The sequence below is a fragment of the Lasiodiplodia theobromae genome (assembly GCF_012971845.1).
Source record: "Lasiodiplodia theobromae strain AM2As chromosome Unknown scaffold_11, whole genome shotgun sequence".
In the NCBI taxonomy this organism is placed as follows: Eukaryota; Fungi; Ascomycota; class Dothideomycetes; order Botryosphaeriales; family Botryosphaeriaceae; genus Lasiodiplodia; species Lasiodiplodia theobromae.
Genome location: NW_023336311.1, coordinates 1 through 27,083, shown reverse-complemented (window position 1 = coordinate 27,083; position 27,083 = coordinate 1). Strand labels below are relative to the sequence as shown.

Genomic DNA, 27,083 nt, shown 5'->3' with positions numbered 1-27,083 from the left:
GCCGTCCTGCCAGCCGTTGTTGTCGCCGCCATCGCCGCCAGATCAATATCCATCCCGCCCGCCCGCCGCCGCCTTCGCCGCCGCCTTCGCCTAAGATACCGCGCCATGCAATCCCCGACCCGGCCCGTCTCACGCAGGAAGCTTGTGTGCCACGCCTGCCGAGCCCGTAAGAAGCGATGCGATGTAAGTCCCCCCACGCCAAAACGCATGAGCGGCTCCCACCACAAATCCCTGCACAGTCATTCTCCGTCCGTAGCTGACTCATGGCCTGCAGGGGGGGCGCCCGCGCTGCGACTCGTGTCAGAAATGGGACCAGCCGTGCTACTACGCTGCAACCACACCCTCAGATTCTGGCGGCGCTTGGTACCAGCATCCAGACCGCGTCCCTGGCGCATGGGCTCCTCCAGCAGCTCGGCGCAGGGCCCAACAAGCGCCGCAGGACGATTACTTCGCTGTACAGTCTATGGCCGAGTGGCCCCCACTGATGACCCCATTGCTCACTCCGCCGGCCGCTCCCGCAATACCTGACGAAGCCCTGCTGGAGGACATCCCGTCGCTCACCTTCGACGACGCCTTGTCCTTCTCGAGTCTAAGCTGGCCATGCTCACGCCTACCAAGCGTCTCCTTGGACTCGCCTGCCCCGGCCAGCAGCCTACCAGCCCAGCCAGACCTTGTCCGGCTTGTAGACCTCTTCTTCGCCCACTTCCACCCCTTCGTGCCGTGTCTTCACGAGGCCTCCTTTCGAGACTCATTCTGCAGTTCGCCAATACAGGGAGATGCACCTGCACTAGTATATGCCGTGCTCGCCGTGGCTGCTTGCATGCACACAGATGCCGCGGTGCGCCAAAGGCAGGACGAGTGGCTGACCAGGGCAAAAGCGCTTTACCGCGAGAACTGCAATGAACAATCTGTGCAGATGGTGCAGACGGCGCTATGCCTCGCTTTCCACGCACTGGTGACTGGAGATCTGCAGGCGCTGTGGATGCTGCTTGGCGACTCGTGGAGGAAGGCCTGTCTGATGGGCTTCAATCGCCTCGACGCCCCTGACCATCCAGGTCTCAAGCCGTTTGCTCCTGCTCCTCAAGATGCCCGCGAGAAGGAACAGCGCCGCCGCATCTTCTGGACCATCTTTTTGCTAGACCGTGGCACAAGCTTTCCATGCGGCCTGCCCTATGCCATTGACGACCGCCAGTTCCTCGTCAATCTGCCCGTCCGTGAAAACATCTTCGCCGGAACCGGCCCGCTGGTATGGTATTTCCATCTGCCGAAACTGAACATCCTGCTTACTGCTTTCTAGAATCCCGAAGAAGCTGGATCCGTGCCTTTCAACCACAAGCTGAGCTCTCTGATCTCGGCCAGACCAGCCCAGGGAGACGCAGCGCCCATCATGCACCACCTGATCAAAGCATACGTCATCATGGGCCGCATTGTCGAGCACACCCACTCGATCCACCCGCAGCAATCAGATCACAGCCGCTACAACGAGCTCGACTCAGCCCTCGTCCGCTTCCGCCTCAGCCTGCCCCGTTGCGCCACTGAACTGTCTCGCGCCGCCCCGTGCGCCCTCAAGTATGTCCTTTGGCTGGGCATGATTCTCCACGCAAACACAGTCCTGCTGCACTTCACCCCCACCAATTCTTCAACCAACGAAGAAGATCAAGACTCTTCCCGCGCCTTCGAGTACTGCCTCGCCGCCGCCCGCGCTATCGTCCAGCTCGTCAAGGACGCTTCCCGCATTGCCACCGACACCCTCGCCAATCCCCACATCTCCCCCGCCCTGTACCTCGCCAGCCGCATCCTACTCATCCAATGGCACCGCGACAAAGACCCCCAGCTGCGCGATGACATCGACCTCATCCTCCTCGCCTTTGACCGCATCGCCGACGCTTTCCCCGTCTTAGCTCAAAAGTTTACTACGCGCATCAATTCCGACGTGCTACTCGATGCCGAGAGCATTCGTGCTCTAAGGGCTGCCGGCGCAAGGGGTTTGCTGGTGCAATGTTCGTCCTGGAATAGACGCTGATACTTATACGAATGATGATGTCTTGCAGGTTTTGTCGTTTAATCCAAAAAGCACGCACTCAGTCACATCTCATTTATCACTCTTACCTTCTCGTTAAATATCATCTTTAAAAAAGAGTAAGTAGAACAAAACTGGTGGAATTGCAGTTTCGCTCAAGCATTTCTTGATAGTACATACGTATGGTGATTTTTTACGAGCTTTATTGTCTGGTTATATATCATTTTTATCATTTGCTTCTGTTTAAAATTATTTACGAACAAGAGTAAATAGAATTAATGTTAAACTGGTCTTTGATCCAAGACTTGGAATAACACATCTCATGTATCTAAGTTTTCTTCTTTATTTTTGTTCGACATCGTCTGCAAAAAAAGATTGAATGCACAGAATGATCCATAAGCTATCGGTGGGGCAGCGTAGAATACATACCCGCCAGTGGCTAACAAACAACGAACAACAAACAAGAAGACGTGGTTTTACGGAATTCACTTGATACTTTGTCAAGAATTAACGTTCAAACGGGCGGAATTCCAGTTCCCTCCAGTCAAGCTTAACCTTGCTTCCCCTTCTTCCTAAATTCCAAAGTTGCCGTCGTGTCATAGATCAGGGAGAACAGGTGGTTGAAATTGTTGACCGGCCTATCCTTCCCGTCAGGAAGCTTGAAGTCGTATTCCAGAAGCAGCCTCGACAGCGTCGCTTTGAGAACGTTCGTCGCAAAGAAACGGCCAGGGCAGGCCTGCCACCTGTTAGCAACAAGCAATCTTCCGTGCACGAGAGCAACTCACATTTCGGCCCGCACCAAATTCCACAGACTCGGGTCTGTTGCAGGTATTAGCTTCTTTTGTCATTCGAGGAGAGGGCGTGGTAGCTAGTGACTCACCCAACAGAGACATATGTATACTTGCTCTCATTGCCGGCAATAGCGCGCTTTTCGGCCCACTGAAACCCGTTGAACTCGTGCGGCTGCTTCTTCTCTCCTGAGATAACCGCGTACGCATTTGACACCGCCACGTACGAATTAGCCGGCAGCGTCATGCCGTTTGTGAGAGGGAGCGGCTTGATGATCTTGCGGTAAACGGATACTGAAATCCTCGTTAGCTTTTGAGCCGTGTTGCTTGCATTGATTCGTCTTACGCAGGTTCGCGTGGTTGAAACGCTGCGACTCCTTGAAAAAGCTGTCCATGTTCTGCAGCTTCGCCAGGCTGGCTGGACGGAGCCTGATTGTGCCCTCACTGGCGACGAGCGAGCGGCTTTCCTCTCGCAGCGGCTCGATATACTCGGGGTGCGCCGCGAGGTCAAAGAGCGCTTGTGTGAGCACTGTACCGGTGCTCACAACGCCGGCGAAATTGAGAATCACGAACCCTTCAATGAGCTTCGACGTGTTGTGCTTGTCTTTGCCAGCATTCTCGATGAAGTGTTGCACCAAGTCGTGTGGGTTCTTGAAACCGGGCTTCTGCATCTCCGTGAAACGAGCCTGTAATCCACGATTAATAACCCATTTTCCCATATAGCGCCTGATACTTTACCTTGTGAATCGGCGCAACAAAGTCCCGCAGGATGTTGAATCTGCGGCGCAGGTCTCGCATCTCCGGTATGAACAACGCAGCCACTGGTCGGAGGATGGGATCCCACTTCGACAAGGCAACGGCCGCTCGCATCGCCGCAGCAGAATGCTCGGTGCAGTATTTCATCTGTGATACGGCTAAGTCCCAGGTTACGTGCGTCATGATTGATATTATCTCACCCATGTTTCGTTGCGAGCCAGCTCTCCTCCCACAAAAACAGTCTGGTAAACCCTCAGCATGATCTTGCACATTGCTTGGTGCAGCGGAAACCCTGTCCAGTCTATAAACATCTCGGTCAGCGCGAATCTGCTTTGCAAATCTCTTCCTACTCTTTGAACCATACTTACCACTACATTCGCCAAAGATCTCAGCTATGGACGCCTCAATCTCATCGTGGGCAGTAGGCATGATGAAGCTAGCATTCTTTGTAAGCTGCTGCTTGGCGTATCCGATGGCGGTGTGGGAGCGGTCCCCTTCCAGATTTGTGAGACTTGACTTGAGATGGATTGTTTCTCCTTGGCTTACCAGGTGTGTCGGGATACATTGATCCAACGCATGTGTAGCTGCACAATGTTACTACTGCTGAAGAACGCAACCATGGATGTTTCTTTCATACTCTCCCAGGAATCGTTCACAGAGGTCGCCAGCGGAAGCTATTTCATTAGTATATCAAGATAAACTCGGCAAAGTCATTGTCTATAACTTACTGACACTCGCCTCAGGAAGCCAGGTATATTCGTTGACCAGCCTATCTGGGAGCACAATGACACGTCTGAACGGGGTTTGGAGAATGAAAACTTGTTCCGGGTCCTGCACATTGATAAGCAAGCGTCTCATGAGTAGGTGGAGATAGAATACATTCACATATTGGCTACGTATGAGAGCCTTGTAGTCAGTTGTCTCTGAGCCTTTGATGACTGGCACGTTCAGTGACGCATATGCTCGATCCTCCTGCCATTTGATCCAAAGACGACGCAGAGCGATCGCCACAGGAATCAGAAGAAGAGAAAGAATTGACAGCATTGTTGTGAAGTGAGCAAGGATTTCTCTCTGTTCGAAATGGAAGTGATGCTCTTCAAAACGAATGAATAAAACATAACTTTTTATTCGCTTGTCGAATACAGACTTCAGCCATGACTTAGCGATGAGGTCTGATCAATCGACTGACCGTCACGCCTCACAAAAGGCCCTCTCCGCCCGCAAAATCCTTCCGTGCAGCCTTGTCGGGGTTCCTGACCTGCGCGGCCCGAGCGCCGCCATGTATTCCGCGATCCCGTCCGACACCCCTGCTCTGACCGGGCGGCCCCCATCCAAATATTGCGCCACCAACATCCTGTGCTCGAGTGGTGGAATGCTTGTTCTAGCCCGGCACAGTCTCGGATTTTGGCGTCTTAGTGCTGAAAGAACCTGCTGGAAATTCACAGACAAGTTGACAACAGGAAAGGGTTTGCTTTGGTTATCAATATCCCATTCACAGCAGGTAGCAAAGGTATTCGTCATTCTCGACCTTTTCAGCCAAAGGTAATTTATCTAAACTATTTCGCTGGCTTAATTCAATGTCTAGACGTGGGTTGAAGTCTCATACGTGAAGAATCGCGGATAGATATTTGATTGCACTACCCTTTCATTGAAGCGAAGTCGAGGCAGAGACTCCCACGCAAATTGAAGAAGCACAAGTGACAAAGGAACCACTACTGCAACCGAAATTGAAAATACGCAAATGATTCAATTTTGGTTTCGCGAACTGCATTCAACTTCAATGCGTAGTAGAAAGAGTGAGACCGTTTTCACAAAAACACCCCACATTCCAGCACTAAAGCTCAGACAAAACCATCTGCGCCGAATCCTCGTGCCGCGGGCACGGGTTTACCAACTCGAAATCAATCGGCAGGTTGCGCCGATCCTGCAGCTCCTGCATGGTCAGGAACGCATCGTGGCACTCCTTGGCCGTCTCGCGATCAGCACCAGGGGCATTCAGCACCCTGCGCTTGCCCACGGCGTAGCCGCCATTCTCCTTGTCGAAGTAGCTGACGTGCATCTTGCCCTCATCGCCCGGCCCAATGTCCAAGAAGTGCACCACGTAATCATCGTCCAGGAACTTGGTCTCTGGGTCATCGCTGGGGTAGTTGACGCAGTGCACGTGGCAGTCTGTCGCCGTGCAGTTGCCCGTCGAGTACTCGTACCAGTCGTACGACTCAGGACGGGCGACGCAGCCCGTGTGGTTGGTAGATGCCGATGGGGGTAGCCACCTGGGAAGTGATTAGACTTGAGTGTTTGATTGAGTGCATGCACTTACCAGCCGAAGCTCAGGTAGCCGGTTGCCGTGCCGTACGAGAAGAAGTTGGCTGTGACGACCTTGCTGTCTCCAGGATTTGAGGATGAGTTGGAGGGGAAGATGACGACCGAGTAGCCATGCATCAGGAACAGCGGGCCAGATGCCGCGGCGGTGGAGAGAAAGAGGGACAAGGCTGGCAGCTTCATGATGAATCGATGAGTTGCAAATTAGATGAGTTGGTCAGTTTAGGGTGCAGCTGTGGTAATATTTTTATCGCCAGCATTTAGACCGAGCGCTGAATATACAGACGATGAAGACAGAATATTCGAGATGTGGAGCCGGGATATCGGCGAAGTGGTTACCTGATGTTTGATTAGATGTCGGCGAGAGCGGCGGCGAGCGGGCCGCGAGGTTTTGGCGAACGACGATGCTGCTTTTCCTCGCCCCCAACATCACCGTGGCTGTTGACTGCTTGATTTGGGAATTGGGCCGCGGCGCTGAATCCTTCTCGCATGGTGTGCAGAAAGCCACAATCCTACGGTCCAGCCCGCGCCGTAAGCCGGCAGCCGAAGAGCCTCGTGCACGGATCCCGTTGCGCGTACATCCCGCCTACTATTCAACAATGTTTTTCGCCTGGTAGTATATAAATACAGTTTCAAAAATATGGTGGTGATTGTTCAGTAGGAATGTGAATATTCCCCCGATCTTCTTCAATTTCAACAATACAACCACAATCGCGATGGTGCACGTTGACATTGAGCCGGCCGAGGCCGAAGTTGCCATCATTGGCATGGCATGCAGGGTTGCGGGTGCCGACTCTCCTTCAAAGCTTTGGGATGTCCTTGCAACCTCCAAAGACGTCCAAAAAGATATCACCCGGTTCAACGGTGATGGTTTCTATGCACCGGATGGTGGACCTCGCAAGGGCTTGACGAACGTCAAACGGTCCTATTTCATCGATGGAGAAGTCAGCGAATTTGACAACGCTTTCTTCTCCATTCCTCCGCTGGAAGCGAATGCCATGGACCCGCAGCAGCGGTTGCTGCTTGAGGTTACCTATGAAGCCGTGGAGAACGCGGGCATTCCACTCGAGAATTTTCGAGGCTCAAACACTGCAGTGTTTGCAGGTGCGTAGTCAAGCAGATCCTCTTGTTAATCAATTACTGATTCTTCGTAATAGCAACGACCAGCGGCGATTATGCCACCAACACGCTGCGCGACTTGGACTCGACGCAGAAATACACCTCTACCGGCACTTCCAACGCCATTCTTGCCAATCGGCTAAGTTACTCCTTTGATCTCCACGGCCCTAGTCTTCTGATCGATACCGCGTGTTCGTCGACGATGGTTGCCTTGCATTACGCAGTGGCTGCTCTGAAGTCTGGAGAGGCAAGTATGGCTTTGGTCAGCGGTGTGAACCTTATGCTCAACCCCGACATGTTTGTACACATGTCTGAGCTCGGATTCCTGAGCCCTTCGGGCCGCTGTCGCAGCTTTAATGCCGCTGGAGACGGGTACGCCCGTGCTGAGGGCGTGCTGTCCCTTTTGTTGAAACCTCTTCATCAAGCTCGTCTGGATGGCGACCCGATCCGTGCTGTTATCAAAGGCACGAGGCTGAACCACAACGGAAGGACTCAGGGAATCACATTGCCCTCGACAAAAGAGCAAAAGGCCAATCTGGAAGCTCTGTATGAGAGCTTCAATCTGGATCCAGCCGACATTCAGTACTTTGAAGCCCACGTACGTCCTTAAATATCTGATTGTTTGATTTAAACGATACTGACAATTCGCAGGGAACTGGTACTGCTGCAGGCGATCCTATCGAGCTAGCGGCTGTGGACTCCGTCTTCGGTGCCTCACACAGCCTGCAAAAGCTTGTGGTGGGCTCAGTGAAGTCTAACATTGGTCACCTCGAATCGTGCGCTGCGCTCGCCGGAATCGTCAAAACAGTCGAATGCCTCGAGAGAGGTCTCATCCCTCCTCAGATGCACTTTGAGAACCCGAACCCCAAGATTGACTTCTCGAACATTGAGATCCCAACACGGATGCTCCAGTGGCCGCCCACAGGGAGCCACCCCCGACGAGCGGCCATCAACTCGTTCGGCTTTGGGGGTACAAACGGCCATGTCGTGCTTGAGCACTTTCCAAGGACCCAGTCTCGTTCTGCCCAAGGCGACCGCCCGTACCTCTTCAGGCTGTCTGCCGCCAACGACACCTCCCTGAGCCTGATGGCTTCCTCGCATGCGGATTTCGTTGAATCTCAGCAGCCAAACATTGTCGATCTGGCTCACACTCTGCTCGCCCGACGGGCATTCTTGAAGCGATCGATGTTCGTAACGGCTTCCAGCCTAGAGGAACTTGTCGGCAAGTTGCGCGATCCCGCCACGCCTCGTGCGACAAGATCAAATGATGCTGTTTCCCGCATCGGCTTCGTTTTCACAGGCCAGGGGGCACAGTGGCCAACTATGGGGAAGCAGCTCCTGGAAGAGAGCCCGGTGTTCCGCTCCAAGGTCATGGAGTGTGACCGGGTACTCCAGGCACTTCCAGACGGCCCTGACTGGACCGCTCTGGAGGAGCTGGCGAAACCAAAAGAGACGTCGCGTATAAACATCTCGAGCCTCTCGCAGCCGCTCTGCACAATCCTCCAGATATCCTTGCTGGAAGTCTGGAAATCGTGGGGTATTACTCCTTCAAGCGTCGTTGGGCATTCGTCCGGAGAGGTCGCAGCAGCATATGCAGCGGGCATCCTTTCCCTGTCCGATGCTGTCATAGTCGCCTACTACCGTGGGCTATACCTTGGCAGCTCTTCGGCACCGTCCTCCTCTCAGAAGGGAGGTATGTGTGCGGTCGGTCTGGGAGAAGCTGGCGTGCAGGACTTCCTCAAGCGCTTCCCAGGTAAGGTGGCCTTGGCTGCTGTGAACTCACCTGGAAGTTGCACGCTGTCGGGCGACAAAGACGCCATCGAGGCCATTGTGGAGTCTTGCAAGGCAGATGGAGTCTTCTGCAGGCTCCTCAAAGTCGACATGGCGTACCACTCTCACCACATGCTTCCGCTCGCGCCCATGTACGAGAAGGCCATGGCAAACGTCGGAGTCAGCCCGGCGTCGTCCTCAAAGGCCAACATGTACTCGTCTGTATATGGATGTCGGATCGATCCTCGGAAATGCACTCCGACGTACTGGAAAGACAACATGACGTCAACTGTTCGCTTCTCTGCGGCCGTGTCGGACCTGATGCTTCAAGAGAACGTTGACGCTCTGGTGGAAATCGGACCCCATCCCGCACTCAAAGGCCCAGTTGCAGACACGCTGGCGGACCTTGGCACAACAGGTATCCCATACTTTTCATCGTGTTTCCGCGGTAAGCCCGACATGGTTGCCCTCTTGGAGTCTGCTGGGAACATGATGAACGCAAACCTTCCTGTCCAGGCCAGCCGCCTCAATGCAAATGAAGTCGCCCGCGGATCCGGCTTCACGTACGAGACAGGCCAAGTCCTGACAAACCTTCCAAAATATGAGTGGGATCACTCTGGCTCTTTCTGGGCTGAGTCGCGCATTAGCCGCAATCTACGCTTCCGTCAATTTCCACGCCACGAACTGCTTGGCTCTCGAATGGTTGAAGACACCCCTTTAACCATGGGCTGGAGAAACAATCTTACATCGAAGGAAGTGAAATGGCTCTCAACCATAAAGGTATTATCCTTTGACACGCTCTATGATTATTACTCACCATTTATTAGGCCAGCGGCGCAGCTTCACTGCCACCTACTGTATTCCTTTCAATGGCCTGGGAAGCCGCTCGTCAAGTCCACCATCTCCACAAGTTACAAGAACGCATCGTTCAACTCAAAGACATCACTTTCGAGGATAGATTGCCTTTGTCGTGGCTCGAGGATGACGCTTCTGTAGAACTGCATTTCCGCCTCAACTTGGATCGTGCGGGCGCGGCCGGGACGTTTGAGATCTCAGCAGCGTCTGCAGACTCTACGGAAAACTGGATCAGGCCCTGCGCTGGAGCTTTGGCATTCTGCGAAGAGCCAACGAAGACTCCAGGCTTCCGCAAGGAAGTTCAGCATAGTGCTTCCCTACAGAGCTATCTCGAATCCTTCGAGCTGGCCGATATCAAAGGCGTACAGAATCTGGCCATGAACACCGGCGCAGCCAGTGGTCAGCTGGAGCAAAGCGAAGACCCCGCCTACAACGTTGATCCAGTGGCTTTCTCAAACCTAATGCGCGTTCAGGAGATGATGGTGCTCGGGTCTGGGCTGCCTGGAGAATACAATTTACGGTCGATCAATCTTGTCGAAGCACGACTGGCAGAGGCCTCCTTGGGCACGCCCCAATTCTACATCGACAGGCGCCAGGCCAGCTCTGTGGCGGCTAGGATGGATCTATGGATAACCGGATCGGATGAAGCATACATATCTCTCCGCTCCATGGATTTCCAGCTTCAGGAACAAATCAACCCAAAGCCCCGACTTGCGTCGCTTTTCTTCAGGCCCCAAGTACTCCCCGACATCTCATCTGAGAATTTCAAGGCAGGGACTGCCGGCGTACCCGCAGAGATGTCAGTATCTGAGATTATGTCTCTACTGACTCACAAGTGGCCAAACAGTGACGTGGCCATTGTGGACGTGGAGGCAGATATTGCGGCTGCCATCATCTCAGCCTGTCCAGGCCTCCGAGCTGACGAACGGTCAAGCCTACGGACACTGACTGTTGTTGGAGACCACGATGTCCCCGAGTCACCGCGGGTACGCCGCGTGCAGCAGCTGAACTCCAAGTCAAAGTTCCACATGATTGCTGGCGCGGAGAACTCCTTGCAGCAGTGGGCTTCGATGCTCCTGCCCGCAGGCCTCCTGTGTGTTCGGCTCGACTCGGATGAGGGACGGGCTGCCTTTGCCGACAGCTTTGAGTTCGTGTGCAGCCTTCGGAATCTGGAATCGCAGAGCTGGGTCGTTGGGCGTCTGAAGAAGGTGCACAGTGACCTATCAGGATGCCGTCCCAAGGTATTTTCGCCTGAGAAATTCGATATTTCGGCGCTTTCGAGTGTTCTCGAAATGGATCATGCCAGGCTCCCAGGACATACGATCAACGGCGCCGAGAATCACTCAAACACGACACCGCAGCATGTCATCGTACTCGACTGTGGTCCAGAGTCTATACTGGCAAGGCAATCGGCTGACGGATGGCTTTCTTGGCTTCAATCCATGGTCGAGGGCATGCAGACGTTACTCTGGGTCAACCATCAAGTACAGTCAGACCCCTTCTCGAACGTCGCTGGGAGCTTTATCCGCACTCTGTGTGCAGAGTATCCTGCTCTTCGAGCGGCGCATCTTGTCATTACGGACAGCCCCAGTGCTGATCACACCGCCGAGATGGTCAAACAAGCTTACACCCAGCTGCAAGAAGGCAGTGCTGAGGTCGAACTGGTGGCCAAGGATGGATGTCTCCAGTGCTTGCGCTACCTTCCCAATGACCAGTTGAATGCATCCGTCGGCATCGCACCGCCAATGCACTCACGCAGGCAGCCGGCTACTGGCGACTACCGTATTGCCTGCGCTGGAGAACACCGCGTCGCCGTCTTTTCGGCGCCGCCCGTGTTGCCCCATTCTTTACCCGCAGGCTCCGTGGTTGTCGAGAACCGAGCATCTCTGGTGGATCACTCGGACGTTCTCGCCTTTGCAACGCCCAGCGTAGCCCATGACGTCAAGACTGGCTTTGGCCTCTTCTTTGCTGGCATCGTCACCCTCTCCAGTACTCCAGAATTCCAAAGCGGCGTGCCCGTTGTGGGCTGGTCACCCGGAGCCCACAGCTCCTCCGTTCAGGTTCCCACCAGACAGATTCACGCGCTTCCGAATGGCGCTTCCTTGGAGCATGCAGTCTACTGTTTCGCAGCCAGCGCTACCGCGTATGCTGCTGTTACCGGCGCTGCCAGAGCAAGGAAGGGTGACAGTTTCGGTCTGTCCGTCACTGGCATACTTGAAACTGCTATTCAAAAAGTGTGCGAAACGCTTGAGGTCAACATCGTGGATGAGCTTACTTCAGCAGACTTTTCTGTGACTTTCGAGTCGTCAAAGGGCCTGGCTGTCAACTCACGACCGGTGGATGTCCGTCGCTATCTGGAATCTCGATCAACAATGTCCTCTATCGTTGGGTTGTTCTACACTCTTCTGCACAGTCAGAAGTCCATCTCAACGGTAGACACCTTCCAGCTGTCTGAAGTCCAAGCCGCGTTTGACACAGGCGCTCTCGGGCCTCTGCACAGCGTCATTATTCATTCCGGAAAGGAGATGATGAATGACTACGTGGTCGACTATGTGCCAGTACCCAAGCTCTTCTCGGAAAATGGCGCATACATCCTTCTCGGTGGCATGGGTGGTCTTGGTCAATATCTGGCAACATGGATGATAGAAAATGGGGCCAAGAACCTGGTCACCATAAGTCGAAGCGGCCTTTCCAGTGAAGACGCAAAGCGAACGGCCAGGTCCATTGAAGAACTCGGAGGTCAAGTACAAGCCTTCTCGGTGGATGTATCCAACGCGGATGCACTTGACGATGCCATCGCTCAAATCCGAACGCAGCACCGAATCCGCGGATGCATCAACCTTGCCATGGTCCTTCAGGATGCGCCTTTCATGAAGATGACTCCAGAGAGATGGGACCGTGCCCTTAAGCTGAAGGTTGAGGGTTCGTGGAACCTCCACCAGTCCACGCTTCAGGATGATCTCGACTTCTTCATCCTCTTCTCTTCCATTTCGTCAATCACTGGAAACCGCTCCCAGTCCAACTACGCCACTGGCAACGCTTTCCAGAACGCCCTAGCAGCATATCGGAGATCCAAAGGTCTGCCTGGCCTGTCGATTGCCCTGGGCTCAATGAGCGGAATCGGCGTCCTGGCGAATGACGAGAACCTGCTGACGTACTGCGCTCAAATGGGTCACGCTCACATCGGTCCGAAAGAGCTGGAAAAGGTCATGGAAGCTGCCATCTTTGAATCACACAAACCCGACTGCGCTCCGCTGATCTCTTTGGGTTTCGAGATGTTTGAATCCTTGGACGGTGTTGTTCAGAAGAGAGCTGACCAGAGCCAAGCGTTCTGGACCGACTTCCCAGAGTTCAGCCACCTGATTGATCACAAGTCGACTGGGGCCGAGGAAGTAGTGCGATCGCTGAAAGAGCGCCTGCAATCTCCGGGTTCTGAAGGCGCAGAGGCGACGCTCATGGACGCTTTCCTCGGATGTCTCGGGAGCCTTCTTGGGTACGGCGTCGATGCCTTTGATCCCGAATCATCGATTGCAGTATACGGGCTTGATTCGCTCAATGCTATGTCCTGTCGTTATTGGTTCTTCCAGCGTAAGTATACCCTGTCTCGCCATACTTCTGCCCGACATGCTAATGTATTTTGAAGAACTTGGCCTCGACGTGCCAGTGTTTGACATCCTCGGATGCAAATCGATCCGTGCTCTCATTTCCAGAGTTATCACCAAATTCCAAGATGGACAGGAGGGTTCAAAGGGCTATGTGATTCCACAGCCCGTGCGGCACACAGATCTCCAGTACAGACCACTCTCCCACTCCCAACGCCGGCTGTGGTTCCTTCACAACTATCTTCCGGACAAGACTACGTACAACCTCTTGCTGGTATGCCACATTGAAGGCACAGTCAACGTACCGGCTTTCAAACGAGCATGGACTGTTCTTCTGAAACGTCACGAGTCCCTGCACTCACGTCTCATCGATACGGATGAAGGACTGCAGCAAATCCCGGTGGAGCTGGACGAGTTCCCTATCACTGACGTTATCACCCCAAGCGACAAATATGATGAAACAGTTCAGGAGATCACCCGGCTGGCTCGTTCGCACGAGTTCAGCCTTGAAGATGCGGAGCTTGTTCGAGGGTGGCTTCTCCAGTCACCAAGTGGATGGAAGTTCTTCCTGACCTCTCACCATCTTGCCTGGGATCGGTCTTCAGTCCCGACCATATTCGCAGAGACTATGAGCGTGTACAAATCCTTGGTCAACGGGGAAAGCGAGGAGTCATCTCTGAAGCCTGTTGACTTACAGTTCATCGACTACACCTTGTGGCAAGAAGAGTGTCTCAATGCCCCACAGTTTACGGAGCCGCTATTGGCTTATTGGAGTGAGCAGTTGAGCAACATTCCTGAGTCAAGTTCGCTTCTGCCGATGGCTCTCAGAGATACCCGCCCGGTTGTGAAGGAACTGGAGACAGACAACGTCACTTTTGCTCTCGATTCTACACTGGGCCGATCGATCAAGGACTTTTGTGCCAGGCATGCGGTCACACCGTTCATGTTCATGACATCCAGTTTGAGCGCTCTGGTGCATCGGTTGACAGGAGACGAAGATGTCGTGGTCGGGATTGCGGACGGAGACCGTGGGCACTCGGCCTTTGACGATATGATCGGCTTTACGGTCAACATGTTGCCAATCCGCAGCCGAACCTCTGCTTCTGAGCCCTTTATCTCGATACTGGAAGGGTTCCGGAAATCCTGCCTGGAAGCATACGAACACCGAGCCATGCCATTTGACGTTTTACTCTCCAGACTCGAGATTCCCCGACGAACGTCTCACAGCCCCGTCTTCCAGATAACCGTCAACTATCAAATGCACGGTGCCTTCCCCGAGTACGACTACGGCGACTTCAAATTCACCAAGTACGACCATTACAATGCCCGTCTGCAAATGGATCTTAGCCTGAGCATTGAGGAAGAGCTCACTGGCGGGCTTGACTGCGTTTTCGAATTTGACACGGCGCTCTACGATCGGCAAGGCGTAACCAGCCTGGCAGAAATATACAAGACGTTCATCGAGAACATTGTTGTTTCTGATGGGGCGCTGCCGCTCAACCAAACATCAATTGTTTCGACAGCGGATGAAGTCTTGATCAAAACGCTCTTGGAGCAACCTGCCGATGTCACTGCACTCGAGGAGTGCGATGCAACATTGTTCCCGGTGCTCTTCCAGCGGGCTGTGTCCAGTCATCCCAACAAGGTTGCCTTGGTCGACGAATCGAGAACGCTGACATGGTCTGAGGTGGACGCCGCCACACGGAAAATCGCGAATGAACTTGTCAAGAGTGGAGCGGAACACTGTGAGCCGATAGGTATCTTCTGCGAGCAATCGGTGGAGCTGGTGTTGGCAGCTTGGGGCATCGTCCGCGCCGGCTGTGCTTATGTGCCCATCGATCCGGACTTTCCCGATGCTCGAATCCTCTCGATGATGGAGGACGTGGAGATGACGAAGATACTTGTGGACGGAGGAAACGACCGCGTACAGCGGATGGTTGCATGTGGAGTCAAACTAGCGGACATCCACGAGATCCACAAGATGACGGAAGCTGCTAGTGCAGACGAAGTGCCCCTTATCTTCCATGACATCACCAAGTCGGATCCATTTTGCTGCGTCTTCACAAGCGGCAGCACAGGACGTCCCAAAGGAATTTATATTGGACATGGCCAGCTTCGATACCAACAAGACGGATATCACCGCATTGTTGGCACATCCGCAGAAGACCGAATTCTTCTAGCATCGGCAATGGTCTTCGACGCGTCCTTGTGCGCCATCTACGGAGCAGTTCTACATGGAGCAACGCTTGTAGTTGCAAGCAGAGAAGGTAAGTATCTGAGCAAATAAAGGACGATAAAGCCGCTGACGTCTCCCTTAGCTCGGTTTTCTCCATCAACCATGATTGACCTGATCATTGATCAACAAATCTCAAACTGCATCATGACTCCAACCCAAGTATCCATCCTGCTGGCAGCCCCCAACCGGAAGAAGCTTCTAGAGTGGACGAGTCTCAAGTCTCTTGCACTTGGAGGCGAGGCTCCCCCACAGCATCTCCTTCGAGACTTGTACGGACTGAATTTGCCTCATGCTACTTTCTTCAACGCATATGGCCCTACAGAGACAACAGTTGCCTGCTCAGTTGCAAAGTAAGTCTCACAGATCCTGCTCGGTTAAAAATGGGAGCTAATACAAGCCAGACTGAGTCCAAGCGACGTTGCCAGTGGAAGCATTCCTCTGGCGCCCCCGCAATTCCCAGCGACCCTTTACATTCTCGACGACCGAGGAAACCGCGCACCGCTCGGTGTTCCTGGAGAGCTATGGATCGGCGGCCCGGCCGTGAACAATGGTTACATCAAACGACCAGAGCTGACTCAACGAGCATTCTTGCCGGACCCATTCAGCTCCCAGCCCGGCCAGATCTACCGGACTGGCGATCTCTTCTGCCTTGGCCGTGACGGCTCCCTGCACGCGCGGGGCCGCATCGGTGGGGACCGACAGATGAAGCTGCGGGGCATGCGCATCGAGCTTGACGAGATCGAATCCGCGCTGTGGGACCTGTACGAAGACCTCGAGGAGGGCGAAGCGCCACCGTTGATGAACCTGGCCGTCGCGTACCACAAGAAGGGCGATGCGGATGGCATGCTGGCGGCCTACTTCGCCGTCGGCGAGGCGCCCGTCAGTTCCTCGTTAAAGCAAGCGCTGGGGAGTTTCTTCAGGACCGGGCTGAGGGAGTGCCTGCCAATCCACATGGTTCCGAGTGCCTTCGTCTTCGTGGCTGCCTTGCCAACGACAGTGGCTGGAAAGACGGACTACAGAACCATCAGTTCCTGGCCAGCTCCAGCACGGATGACGGTAGCTTCGGAGAGGAAGGCTGGTGATTCGTTGCAGCTTACTGCATTGCAACAGGGTATCGTGAAAGTCTGGCGAGACGTTCTCGGGGAGGAAGGTGAGATCTGTGAGGAAGATGATTTCTTCAGCCTTGGCGGTCATTCGCTGCTCTTGATGAGAGTGCAAGCCGGCATCCAGAGCGCCTATGGTGCCACATTGTCTCTTGCCGCAATGTTTGCTGAGCCAACAGTAGCGGGCATGGAGAGACTGCTGTTGGCGCAACCTGAAATGGCTGGAAAGACGAATGGGACTTCAGCACGTGAAGATGAAACAGTAAGTGGTGCCGTGCCTCGCTCCTGCACTGCCATACTAACAGTAGAGAAGATTACGACTGTAGACTGGAAAAAGGAAGCCGCTCTGCCACAAGAGTGCAACTGGATCATCACCGACATTCCCAACAAGCCGATCGAAGCCGTAGCAATGACGGGTGCCTCTTCCGTGATCGGGGTGCATTTCTTGCATCAGCTCCTGACCACAACAAGATGCATGGTCTACTGCCTGGCAGAAGATGCTCCGTCACGCAAAGAGGCACTGGAGCAAGTCAATTCATCCCTGGCCGCTCACGGGTTCATCGACAGCCTTCCGAACGGCTGGCGCGACCGGATCATCGTCTTCTGCGGCACGCTGTCCGACGCACACCTTGGCCTGTCAGCCCAAGAAATTGCCCTTCTCGATGCCAAAGTCAACGCAATCTACCACATGGACTCGGATGTCTCGCTGCTGAAAAACTACGAGGGCGTGCGTGCTGGCAACGTCGGAGCTTTGCATTTCCTGATCAACCTCGCATACGGCAACGGCAGCAACGTGAAGGCTCTCCACTACCTCTCAACCTGGGGCGTTCCACACTTGCAAGCCTGGCATGGCACCGAACTGAATTCTGCCAAGGGCATCGTAACCACCGAGACGGAGTTGACGCACATGACGCCGTCCTCGGATCCCGGACTTGCGTACCTCAAAGCGCGGTGGGCATGCGAGAATCTGCTGTACGAAGCGGCACACCGTGGTCTGTCCGTCACCATCTTCCGTCCCAGCATGTGCGCCAATTCCGCCGCGTCTGGTCGCGCGCTCAAGCGGACCGACATCAACCGGCGCATCCTCGAGGGCTGCCTGCAGACCGGCCTGGTGCCCGATTTTGGCTCCGCCCACGGCGGCGGCATGAGCTGGATCACCGCCGACTACCTCACCGCCGTCATTGCCCGCCTCACCATCAGACCCGACGGCCGTAGCTACCAGAACTCGACAGCCAAGGGAGCCCGCATCTTCCACGTCGTTGCCGACAGACACATCCCGTACACGGAGCTGGTCGACGTGCTGCAGACGGCCCGCAGCGGCGAGAAGTTGCGCCCTGCTGCACCCGAGGAGTGGTTCGCTGCCATGCGTGCCGCTGGGGATCCGGAGATGGCCATTCAAGCTGAAGTGTTGCGTGAGTGGTGGCAGGCGGGCTGGCTACCTTTTGCGTTGGATGATACTCGGTCGCGCCGCGTGTTGGAGGAAGAATTGGGCATGAAGCCTCCAGTCGTTGACAGGAAGCTTTTGCTACAGAGTGTCATTGGAGAGCCAGGATTTTAGCATTGTACCGTGTACCGTAGTCACGTTTTAGCTTTCATAGTCAGCTGTCATAATTAGCAATACTTGTAAAATGCTTGTGGATTACTTGTAGAAAGCAACGGTGTGTCAGGACAGTGTGTTTCTTGCTTCTCACCACGGCCACTGTGGTGGCCAGTTATCCAGCCAGCTCAGCAGGCAAAAGGTAAAATTTCCAAACCGATGTCGGTGTGCCATTGACCATGCAAATGCAAGCCAGCCAAGCAGGTGGCTGGGCATTAAGGCAGCCGTCTCCCGCTGTGTCGCATCGCTGCGCCAGCTTCTGCCAGCCATGCCGGCTTTTACCAGTCGTACCTTCTACCAGCCATGCTAGCTACTAGCCATACCAGCTTTTATTAGCTATACCGTCTTTTACTATTATAAACCCCAGGAAACATATTGCAGTCTAAACAGACTTAGCCAATCGAATAAAATCTATATATCTTGTAAGCCAAAAAAAAAGATTTTTATTGGAGTAGTAGTTCGGGCCGAGACGTGCAGAATAAATTTAGCAATCCGACCCACTTAGTACGGCCGAATCCTTCGTGGTTCGACGCGGAATACGAAACGCCTATTTCCGAATAGGAAGGTAGTACCGAATAGAGGCGCAGTTTCTCCTCCTTTAAACTCTTCTTCTCTGCAACGTTCTTCTGGCGCGACTTTTTCCCTGCATTCTTCATCAACTTCCCAGCGGGTGTAACAACTGGGATCCATTGAGAGCCGACCATCAAGATGCAGCTCAACCTCCCTTCAAAGCTGCTGAGGGTTATCGCAGGGTGCGCGGTCGCGAGCCTTGTGATGGTGTCGACATACTCACTTATGGCGCACCAATCTGCAGGTGGGCTGCGGTTACCCGAAATCCATAACGGGACTTTCAAGATGCTTGAATGGTCAGAATTCAAGCCAACATGGACGACCGAGCAAATGGAGCCCAGGTTTGCCTACGCCCAGTACGTTACTACGCTGGACTACTTATGCAATGCAGTAAGCCCATCTAATCGCCTAAATCGAAGTGGAATTGCGAACTGACTTGAACTATTGTAGGTCATCAATTTCGGCCTCCTCCGTCGGTTTGGCACAAAATATGACCTTGTCCTCATCTTTCCCAAAGCTTGGTCCGAAGGGGTTCGTCTTCAAGTGACATCACATCCTGCAACCGTAGAACTGACGTGCATCGCCATGATAGAACTCCAAAGAGGCGAAAGCAATGCAGAAGCTTCAGGCCGCTCAACCCGACATTTACTACAGGTCTTTCGACGTCATATCAACCAATAGCGGCGACGCTACCTGGCGCGACAGCCTGACCAAGTTCCACTCGTTTGCCCTCACAGAGTGGTCCCGCGTGCTGGCCTTCGACTCGGACGCACTTGTTCTCAACAACATGGACCACTTCTTCCTGAGCCCGCTTGCGCCCATCGCGGTTCCACGCGCCTACTGGCTCACCGAAAAAGGCTCCAACATCGCGAAGCAGATCCTCGGATCCCACGTCATGCTGCTCGAGCCGAATGAGCACCGTTACCGCAAGATCCTCGACGAGGCCGCGCGCTCGGCTGACTTCGACATGGAGGTCATAAACCACATGTTTTCCGACTCGGCCATGATTCTGCCGCATCGTCGCCTAGCGCTGCTGTCTGGAGAGTTCCGGAAGCAGGATCACTCCCAGTACATGTCGCCGGATGAAGATGAAGAGTGGAATGCTATGGGCGAAGTTTCCCGCGCCTACCTGGTGCATTTCAGCGACTGGCCTCTGCCGAAGCCTTGGAAGCCGCGGACGAAAAAGCAATGGGAGGATGCGTTGCCTGAATGTCGGGATGACGACGTCGAGACGGCCGACAAGCCGAAATGTGCGGATCGATTCATGTGGACTGGCTTCTACGAGACTTACGATCATGAGAAGGAACGTCAATGTAAGATCTTATTTGAGTAACAGATGAATTTCTATATTCGAAGTATATTCAGATATCTATAAATTTAACTCCTCCATCTTAAGAGCAGGCGCAGGAGGACCAGGCGCACCCCGCCTAGGGAGGAGAGCAGCTGTGGCAGTAGGCGTGGGACAAGTCGAATAAGAACTGGGAGGAGCTGGAGAAGCGGGCCCGAGCGACCATCGAGAACAGGGAGAAGGACGAGATCAGCCCGTGGCTGGGCAGGACGCAGTAGCTACCGTATCTGGCGCGGCTGAACCGCGATGATCTGCTGGCGACAGTTGAGGAGCCAAACACTAACCTGGACAGGCGAGAGGAGCCAGTTGTAGCCGCTATCTAGAAAGCCATAGGCGACGTTACGCGCATTGGCCAGTAGGCCGCAGCCCAGCGCGGTATCGTCGGCTCGGTGTTGTCGTAGGCTCTACGGTGGTGTCGGCTCGCTGCAGTGGTAGGACATACCGTCGCCGGCCATGGCGCGCCAGAGCACGGCACTGGGTGACGGGCTGGTACTTCTTCCGGCGTGGTGGAAACGCTCCGCTTACGGTCGGCTCGCCTGTACCGCTCTCTTACCTCTATCTACCGTAGCCGCCGCCGCCGCAGTATAGAAAGCCGTAGGTCTCGCCCACAACACCCCGCGCCGTCCCGGCAGTAGCGATCCCGCCCGTACGCCGACGGTAATCCCCCGTTCTAACTAAGCCGCCGTTAAACAGCTTAACTCGCCGCTTCTACAAGCGAAGTACTAGATACTACTATATAATACCGGCTTTTTAGCTACGCCTATAGACGGCGCGTAGAATTCTTTTAGATAGTCGTCTAGCTTTAAACTATTTTTTTTATTCTTATTACGCTAGAACTTAAAAAGAAATAAGATAGAAGCGTTAAAGAGAAGTATAATATTAAAGATTTACTATCGCTATTTAGAATATTACTAGATACTATATATAGAAGATAGTAGTTATAGTTAAATAGAGAAGATAATAAGAGAAATATAAAATAATAATTAGAATTAACTATAAGAGTTCTATCTACTATAAATAAGTATACTATTTATATAAGAAAATATTTATCTTATAATTATAATTTCTAACTATAGTATAGAAATAATATTATAAAATATTTATAAAAAAATAGAAGTTAAAAACGCGGTACTAAGCGAATTTTCGCGCTAAAAATTAATAATTATACTTATTACTTAGTATTATAATAATAAACTTTTTTTATTAAGCTTTAAAGTTACTTAATAGATAGTTAAACTATAAAAGTTTATTTTAAAGAGATAAAAGAGAAAAGATAATAATTAAATAAAAGAGTATTATATAATTATATAATATATAGTAAGCTAGTTATCTCTAACTAAAAAGTCTTAATTAAAACTTTAAGTTAACTATAAATATTATAAAATATTTATAGAAGAATAGAAGTTAGAAACGCGATACTAAGTAAATTTCCGTACTAAGAATTAGTAACTACGCTTATTACTTAATTGTTACGCTAGAACTCGGAAAGAATAAATAAGATAAAGGCGTCGGGAAGGTGTATAGCGTTAAGAGTTTACTACCGCTATTTAAAATATTACTAGATACTATATATAGAGAATAGCAGCCGTAGTTAGATAGAAAAGATAATAAGAGGGGTATAAGGCAATAATTAAAATTAACTACGAAGGTTCTATCTACTATAAGTAAGTATATTCTATATACTATAATTAGCCGCTAGTTAGCTAGACTGTAGTATTAGTATAGATAGTAGGGTGGCTAGTGGCTAAGAGAGATCTGCTTCGTAGGGTTAGGCTATTAGCCATCTAAATAGATTAGATACGTCCGGGGTTTCGGTATAAGATAATCCGGTTCGTCTATAAGTTTTACTGTACCGCTTAACCCGTATTCTAATTCCGTAACACTATCTTCTTTCTAGATAGCTTTCGGTCCGAAAGCTTTCTTATAAGTAGGTGCGTCTTCTTAGATTTTATATTAGAAGTACTAATTTCTTATTATAGTTTCGGCTCGTACCTAGCGTCGTATTACCTTAGCCTAGTATTACGGAACACCTATAAGAGAATAGAAGTTAGAAACACGGCGCTAAGCGAATTCCCGCGCCGAGAATCGGTAACTACGCTTATTACTTAGCACTACTACTAACGGTTATAACGCTAAGACCACACCCTTATAAATATAACCGCCCGTTATAACCTACCTCTATATAACAGTTAGAAATTATGGTTATAAGATAAATATTTTCTTATATATATAGCGTACTTATTTATAGTAGATAGAACCTTCGTAGTTAATTCTAATCATTGCCTTATACCCCCCTTATTACCTTCTCTACCTAACTACGGCTACTATCCTCTATACCTAGTATCTAGTAACATTCTAGATAGCGGTAGTAAAGCCTTAACGCTATACACTTCCCCGACGCTTCTACTTTAAACCCCGTCCCGAGTCCTAGCGTAACACTTTAACCACTACCTTATAGGCACTAAAGATAAGATTACCCCATTACTAACTATAATAACCTAGACCGAAATCCGTACTTCCCTCCCGGACGCGGAGGACCAAGTACGCAACATCCGACTTAGTATTTCTAGAAACCCCGACATAGAAACACGCATGCTTATCTTAGAAGCCTACGTATCGGGGATCGCGTTTCTTTCCCGCGATATTAGTAGACTACGGCTACCCCCGGACGTATCGAAAGACTGTATACACGTCCTTCTAGAATACTTTATCAGGGGATAGGCCTTTACGGTTAACCGCACTATAAGAATTCCGGAACCTACGCTACCCACCGAGCCGGTCCCGGCTTAAACCCCCAACCTAAAATTTAAGGTTAAGAAACCAGACACCTTCGACGGGACTAGAGAAAAATTAGACGAATTTCTACGACAACTATAAACCTACTTCTACTTATTCGGGACAGCCTTCCAGAATAACTCTTAAAAAATCTTCTTTGCCGGGTTATATCTCCGTAATAATGCTGCCCGTTGGTTCGAACCCTACTAAGAAGACTTTAACAAACTAGACCAGCACGAGAAAACTATAGAGTTGTTCTACAACTTTAATAACTTCGCTAAGGCACTTCGAGAAACCTTCGAAGATAAGAACTAGTATTAAGATACCGTCTATCAAATCTAGATCCTTAAATAAACCGGCTCCGCCGTAACCTATACTACCTAGTTTCGACTCTACGCCTCCCGACTTTAATAGCCCGACAACGTTCTTAAAATACTATATTACGAAGGACTAAAGGACTACATTAAGAACGAATTCGCCAGAACCAAGCTATCTAATTTATACTAGAAGGTAGTCCGCATTACTATCTAACTCGATACTCGGCTATACGACCGTCGTAGGGAAATAACCCGGTCGAACCGCCCCGTAGCCAACTCCAGTCAACTACGGAATACTACGAGCCCCGGCGAACCCATAGATCTTAATAGCGTTAGACGTAACGGGCCTCTATTCTAAGAAGAAAAGAACCGACGCTATAAGAAAGATCTATACCTCCGCTGCGGTAAAAAGAGATACTACGCCCGCTAATATAAAGACGGTAATAAGACAACACGCTAAACCTTAGCTATATAAGTAGCGAAAGTAGAAGACTCCTACGATAAGTAGTATTAGGCCGATTATACTAATAACGAATGTAAAAGCCACCGCAAACTAAAAGAGACTAATAGATACTAGCCGGAGGCAAAAAACTAAATAAGCCTCTAATCTAGGGGCGGGTAGAGGCGCAGCCCCCGGCGCCCCTTTAGATAACCGCAACGACGATCGGTAATACTAAAGAAAAACTCTCTTATACGTACATTACGAACGACGAAGAACCCCTAGCGGAGTATACCGAGTACCTTATTATTAACATGCTCGCTAATAGACGCCAAGCCCGCGTTCTAATCGACTCAGCTAACGGAGGCAATCACATCAACCCCCGCTTTGTAGAAAGACACAACATTAGGTTCCAAGAAAAGAAACACCCCTACGAACTCATTACCGTAGACGGTTTATCTAGTATATATAGAGAAGGGTTAATACTTATAAAAACCTAAGGACTCGTACTAACCAGAGGAAAACACCGAGAAAGAATATACTTAGACATTATAAAAACCCCCGGGTATAACATTATTCTAGGACGTCCCTAGCTCCGGAAATAAAAACTATACATCGACTAAAAATCCGGAGAAGTAAAGTTTAGGTCTAGAGAAAAGAACGAGGCGCGGCAGCTGTTTAGCATTATAGCAGCGTTAGCACAACCCTAAGTAATCCGAAGCAAGCTAATATAGATTAGTAAGATCTCTAAGAAAGCCCTTAGAAAAGAAGTTAAAAACGATATCTCTACTAGAATCTTCTAGGTGCGCGCTACCCCCTAGGGAATTAAAATCGAGACCTAATAACCTCTAGAAGTCCGGTAAGCCTATAGAATCGCTTACCTTTCTAGAAAACGAACTATTAGTCTCTAGAAACCTCGAGACTCCCGAGGACGTATAAAATACGACCTCCAGCAAATTAGCGCCACTAATATCGGGAACCCCCTAGACTAAGTACCCCTACGATACTACAAGTTCGACCTCTTTAAAGAAAAAACTAGCGAAGACGCCCTATTCGAATACTAACTATAGGATTACGAGATACCCCTAATACTAGAAACTACGCCTAAGTTCGGGCCCTTATACTCTATATCTAAAAAAGAACTTTAGATACTTAAGGAATACATCGAAACCTACCTAAAGAAAGAATATATACGGCTATTTTAGTCCTCGGCGGCCTCTTCTATTCTATTTATATTAAAACTAGGCGGAAAATTACGGCTATATGTGGACTACCGAGCTCTAAACGATATAACTATTAAGGATAGGTACCTCTAACCCCGTATCGACGAACTACGCGACCGACTACGAAAAGCTAAATACTTTACTAAGCTAGACCTTAGAGACGGCTATTATCTAATTCGAATTAAAAAGAAAGAAGAATAGAAAATAGCGTGGCGGAGCCGATTTAGACTGTTCGAGTATCTAGTTATATCCTTCGAACTTACTAACGCCCCTACTACCTTCTAAGCTATAATTAACGACACTCTCCGAGAATACCTAAACGTCTTCTATACGGTCTACCTCGACGACATTCTTATCTACTCCGAAACCCTAGAGAAACACTAGAGATACGTGGAAAAGGTACTTAGGAAACTGTAGGAAAGAAAGCTATAAGTTAAGCCCGAAAAATACGCGTTCCACGCCTAAGAAGTGGAATTTCTAGGATTTATTATCCGACCCGGCGAGGTTATAATAAATTCTAAAAAAGTAGAATCCATTCTCAGCTAGTCCGTACCTAAGAACCTTCGAGAAGTCTAATTCTTCTTAGGTTTCGCTAACTTCTATCGCCGATTTATTAAGGACTACGCCAAGTTAGCCGAACCTCTAACCCGCCTTATCCAAAAGAACACCCGCTTTAATTAGTAAAAAATATAATAAGAAGCCTTCGAATTGCTTAAAAGAGCGTTTACGAAAGCACTAGTCCTCGCCCTCTTCGACCTAAATAAGCCTATCTACCTAGAAATAGATGCGTTCGACTATACTATCGGGGCCTGTCTTAGTCAGCTAGACGACTAAGAACGGCTCCACTCTATAGCCTTCTACTCTAGAAAAATGTCTCCGGTAGAACTTAACTACGATATTTACGATAAGAAACTCCTCGCCATCGTTATCGCCTTTAAAGAATGGAGACACTATCTTAAGGGGGCAAATTTCGAAATAACGGTATATTCGGACCACTAAAACCTAGGCGCCTTTATAACCACGAAAATCCTCAATCGAAGGCAGGTTAGATGGGCGGAACAACTCGCCTCTTTTAACTTTAAGATTATCTACTGAAAGAAAACTAAAAATAGAAAAGCTAACGCCCTTAGCCGGCGATGCGACTATATCCTTAATCGACTAAAACTATCTCCGGCGCTTCTAAAACAAAACTAAGAAGAAAACATTAAACTTAACCAACCCTAACTAGAACTTACGATAATCCGCCTTCTAGCCCCGGTTACCCGAAGCTAAACAAGAAACTTTTAATCCTAGGAAGAACTTCCTAGGCCTCGGAGACCCCTAGAAACTGCGGACCCCCAGAAACTAGTCTCTAGAAACATAATACTTCTAGGACCCAGTTCCTCAGAAGCGCTAAGCACCTAGAAATCTCCCTCTTCTAGAAGTATAAACTTAGAAAGATAACCCCCCTAGAAAGAACCTTCGGAAATAAATAACCTAGAAGCACAATTAGTCTAAGAAGAAAATTCTAGAAACTAAGTCTAGAAAAACAACAGCTCCTAGAAGGACCCCTCCGAAAACTTAGATACACAGGAAGACGAGGACCCTTAAGAAAATAATCCCTTAATTCTAACATGGGAGAAGCACATTCGGGCAGCCTACGAAAACGATACTATAGCATAATAACTGTTAAAACAAATTTACGACCATTTAGAAGAAGACCCCGACCTTATACTAAACTCGAAAGAAACTATTCTCTTTAAAGGACTAGTCTACGTCCCTCAACGACTCCGACGATAACTTATTAAGGAAATCTACGCTGTCCTAGTACACGGCTACAGAGGCACCAACTCTATAATAGAAAGAATCGAAAGAGTATTCTATATACCGTATCTTAGAAAGCGAGTACGATAGTACCTCGTAGACTACGAAGATTGCGCTCGAAATAAAGTAGTACGATACGCCCCCTACGGGAAGCTACAGCTAATTATACCCCCCAACCGGCCCTAGAAATCTATCTCTTTAGACTTTATTACTAAGCTACTAAAATCTAAAGAGCTACTTACGGGAGTACGCTATAATATAATCCTGGTTATTACTAATAGACTATCTAAATAGGGGTATTTTATTCCCTATAAGAAAGCCTTAGAAGTCCTCGAACTAGTCTATATCTTTCTAAGGTACATCTTCGTAAACTACGAAATACTAGAAATAATTAGGGTTAGGGTTAGGGTTAGGGTTAGGGTTAGGGTTAGGGTTAGGGTTAG

General features: G+C 50.5%; 5 protein-coding genes across 5 annotated transcripts; 3 read left to right on the top strand and 2 right to left on the bottom strand.

The window, feature by feature from the left end:
• Window positions 1–105: 105 nt before the first annotated feature.
• Window positions 106–2,023, top strand: LTHEOB_4135 (F-actin capping protein beta subunit; the record flags this gene model as incomplete). The annotated part of the gene is made up of 3 exons (XM_035513136.1): window positions 106–183; window positions 275–1,246; window positions 1,298–2,023. 3 exons carry the CDS (start codon window positions 106–108, stop codon window positions 2,021–2,023), a joined length of 1,776 nt encoding a protein of 591 aa, XP_035374839.1.
• A 547-nt stretch (window positions 2,024–2,570) lies between these two features.
• LTHEOB_4134 (Cytochrome p450 monooxygenase) lies at window positions 2,571–4,608 on the bottom strand (the record flags this gene model as incomplete). The annotated part of the gene is made up of 11 exons (XM_035513135.1): window positions 2,571–2,756; window positions 2,806–2,839; window positions 2,901–3,102; window positions 3,155–3,494; window positions 3,547–3,711; window positions 3,765–3,865; window positions 3,933–4,058; window positions 4,111–4,148; window positions 4,202–4,238; window positions 4,293–4,395; window positions 4,444–4,608. The coding sequence occupies 11 exons, from the start codon at window positions 4,606–4,608 to the stop codon at window positions 2,571–2,573; spliced, it is 1,497 nt and encodes a 498-aa protein (XP_035374838.1).
• Window positions 4,609–5,398: 790 nt separating this feature from the next.
• Window positions 5,399–6,066, bottom strand: LTHEOB_4133 (uncharacterized protein; the record flags this gene model as incomplete). Its single annotated transcript, XM_035513134.1, has 2 exons — window positions 5,399–5,834; window positions 5,882–6,066. 2 exons carry the CDS (start codon window positions 6,064–6,066, stop codon window positions 5,399–5,401), a joined length of 621 nt encoding a protein of 206 aa, XP_035374837.1.
• A 533-nt stretch (window positions 6,067–6,599) lies between these two features.
• LTHEOB_4132 (Polyketide synthase) lies at window positions 6,600–18,126 on the top strand (the record flags this gene model as incomplete). The annotated part of the gene is made up of 9 exons (XM_035513133.1): window positions 6,600–6,987; window positions 7,041–7,600; window positions 7,654–9,552; window positions 9,600–10,426; window positions 10,475–13,215; window positions 13,271–15,496; window positions 15,548–15,815; window positions 15,867–16,830; window positions 16,882–18,126. 9 exons carry the CDS (start codon window positions 6,600–6,602, stop codon window positions 18,124–18,126), a joined length of 11,118 nt encoding a protein of 3,705 aa, XP_035374836.1.
• Window positions 18,127–18,873: 747 nt separating this feature from the next.
• LTHEOB_4131 (Glucose n-acetyltransferase 1) lies at window positions 18,874–20,395 on the top strand (the record flags this gene model as incomplete). Its single annotated transcript, XM_035513132.1, has 4 exons — window positions 18,874–19,125; window positions 19,186–19,278; window positions 19,328–20,048; window positions 20,376–20,395. 4 exons carry the CDS (start codon window positions 18,874–18,876, stop codon window positions 20,393–20,395), a joined length of 1,086 nt encoding a protein of 361 aa, XP_035374835.1.
• Between the last annotated feature and the right edge of the window lie 6,688 nt (window positions 20,396–27,083).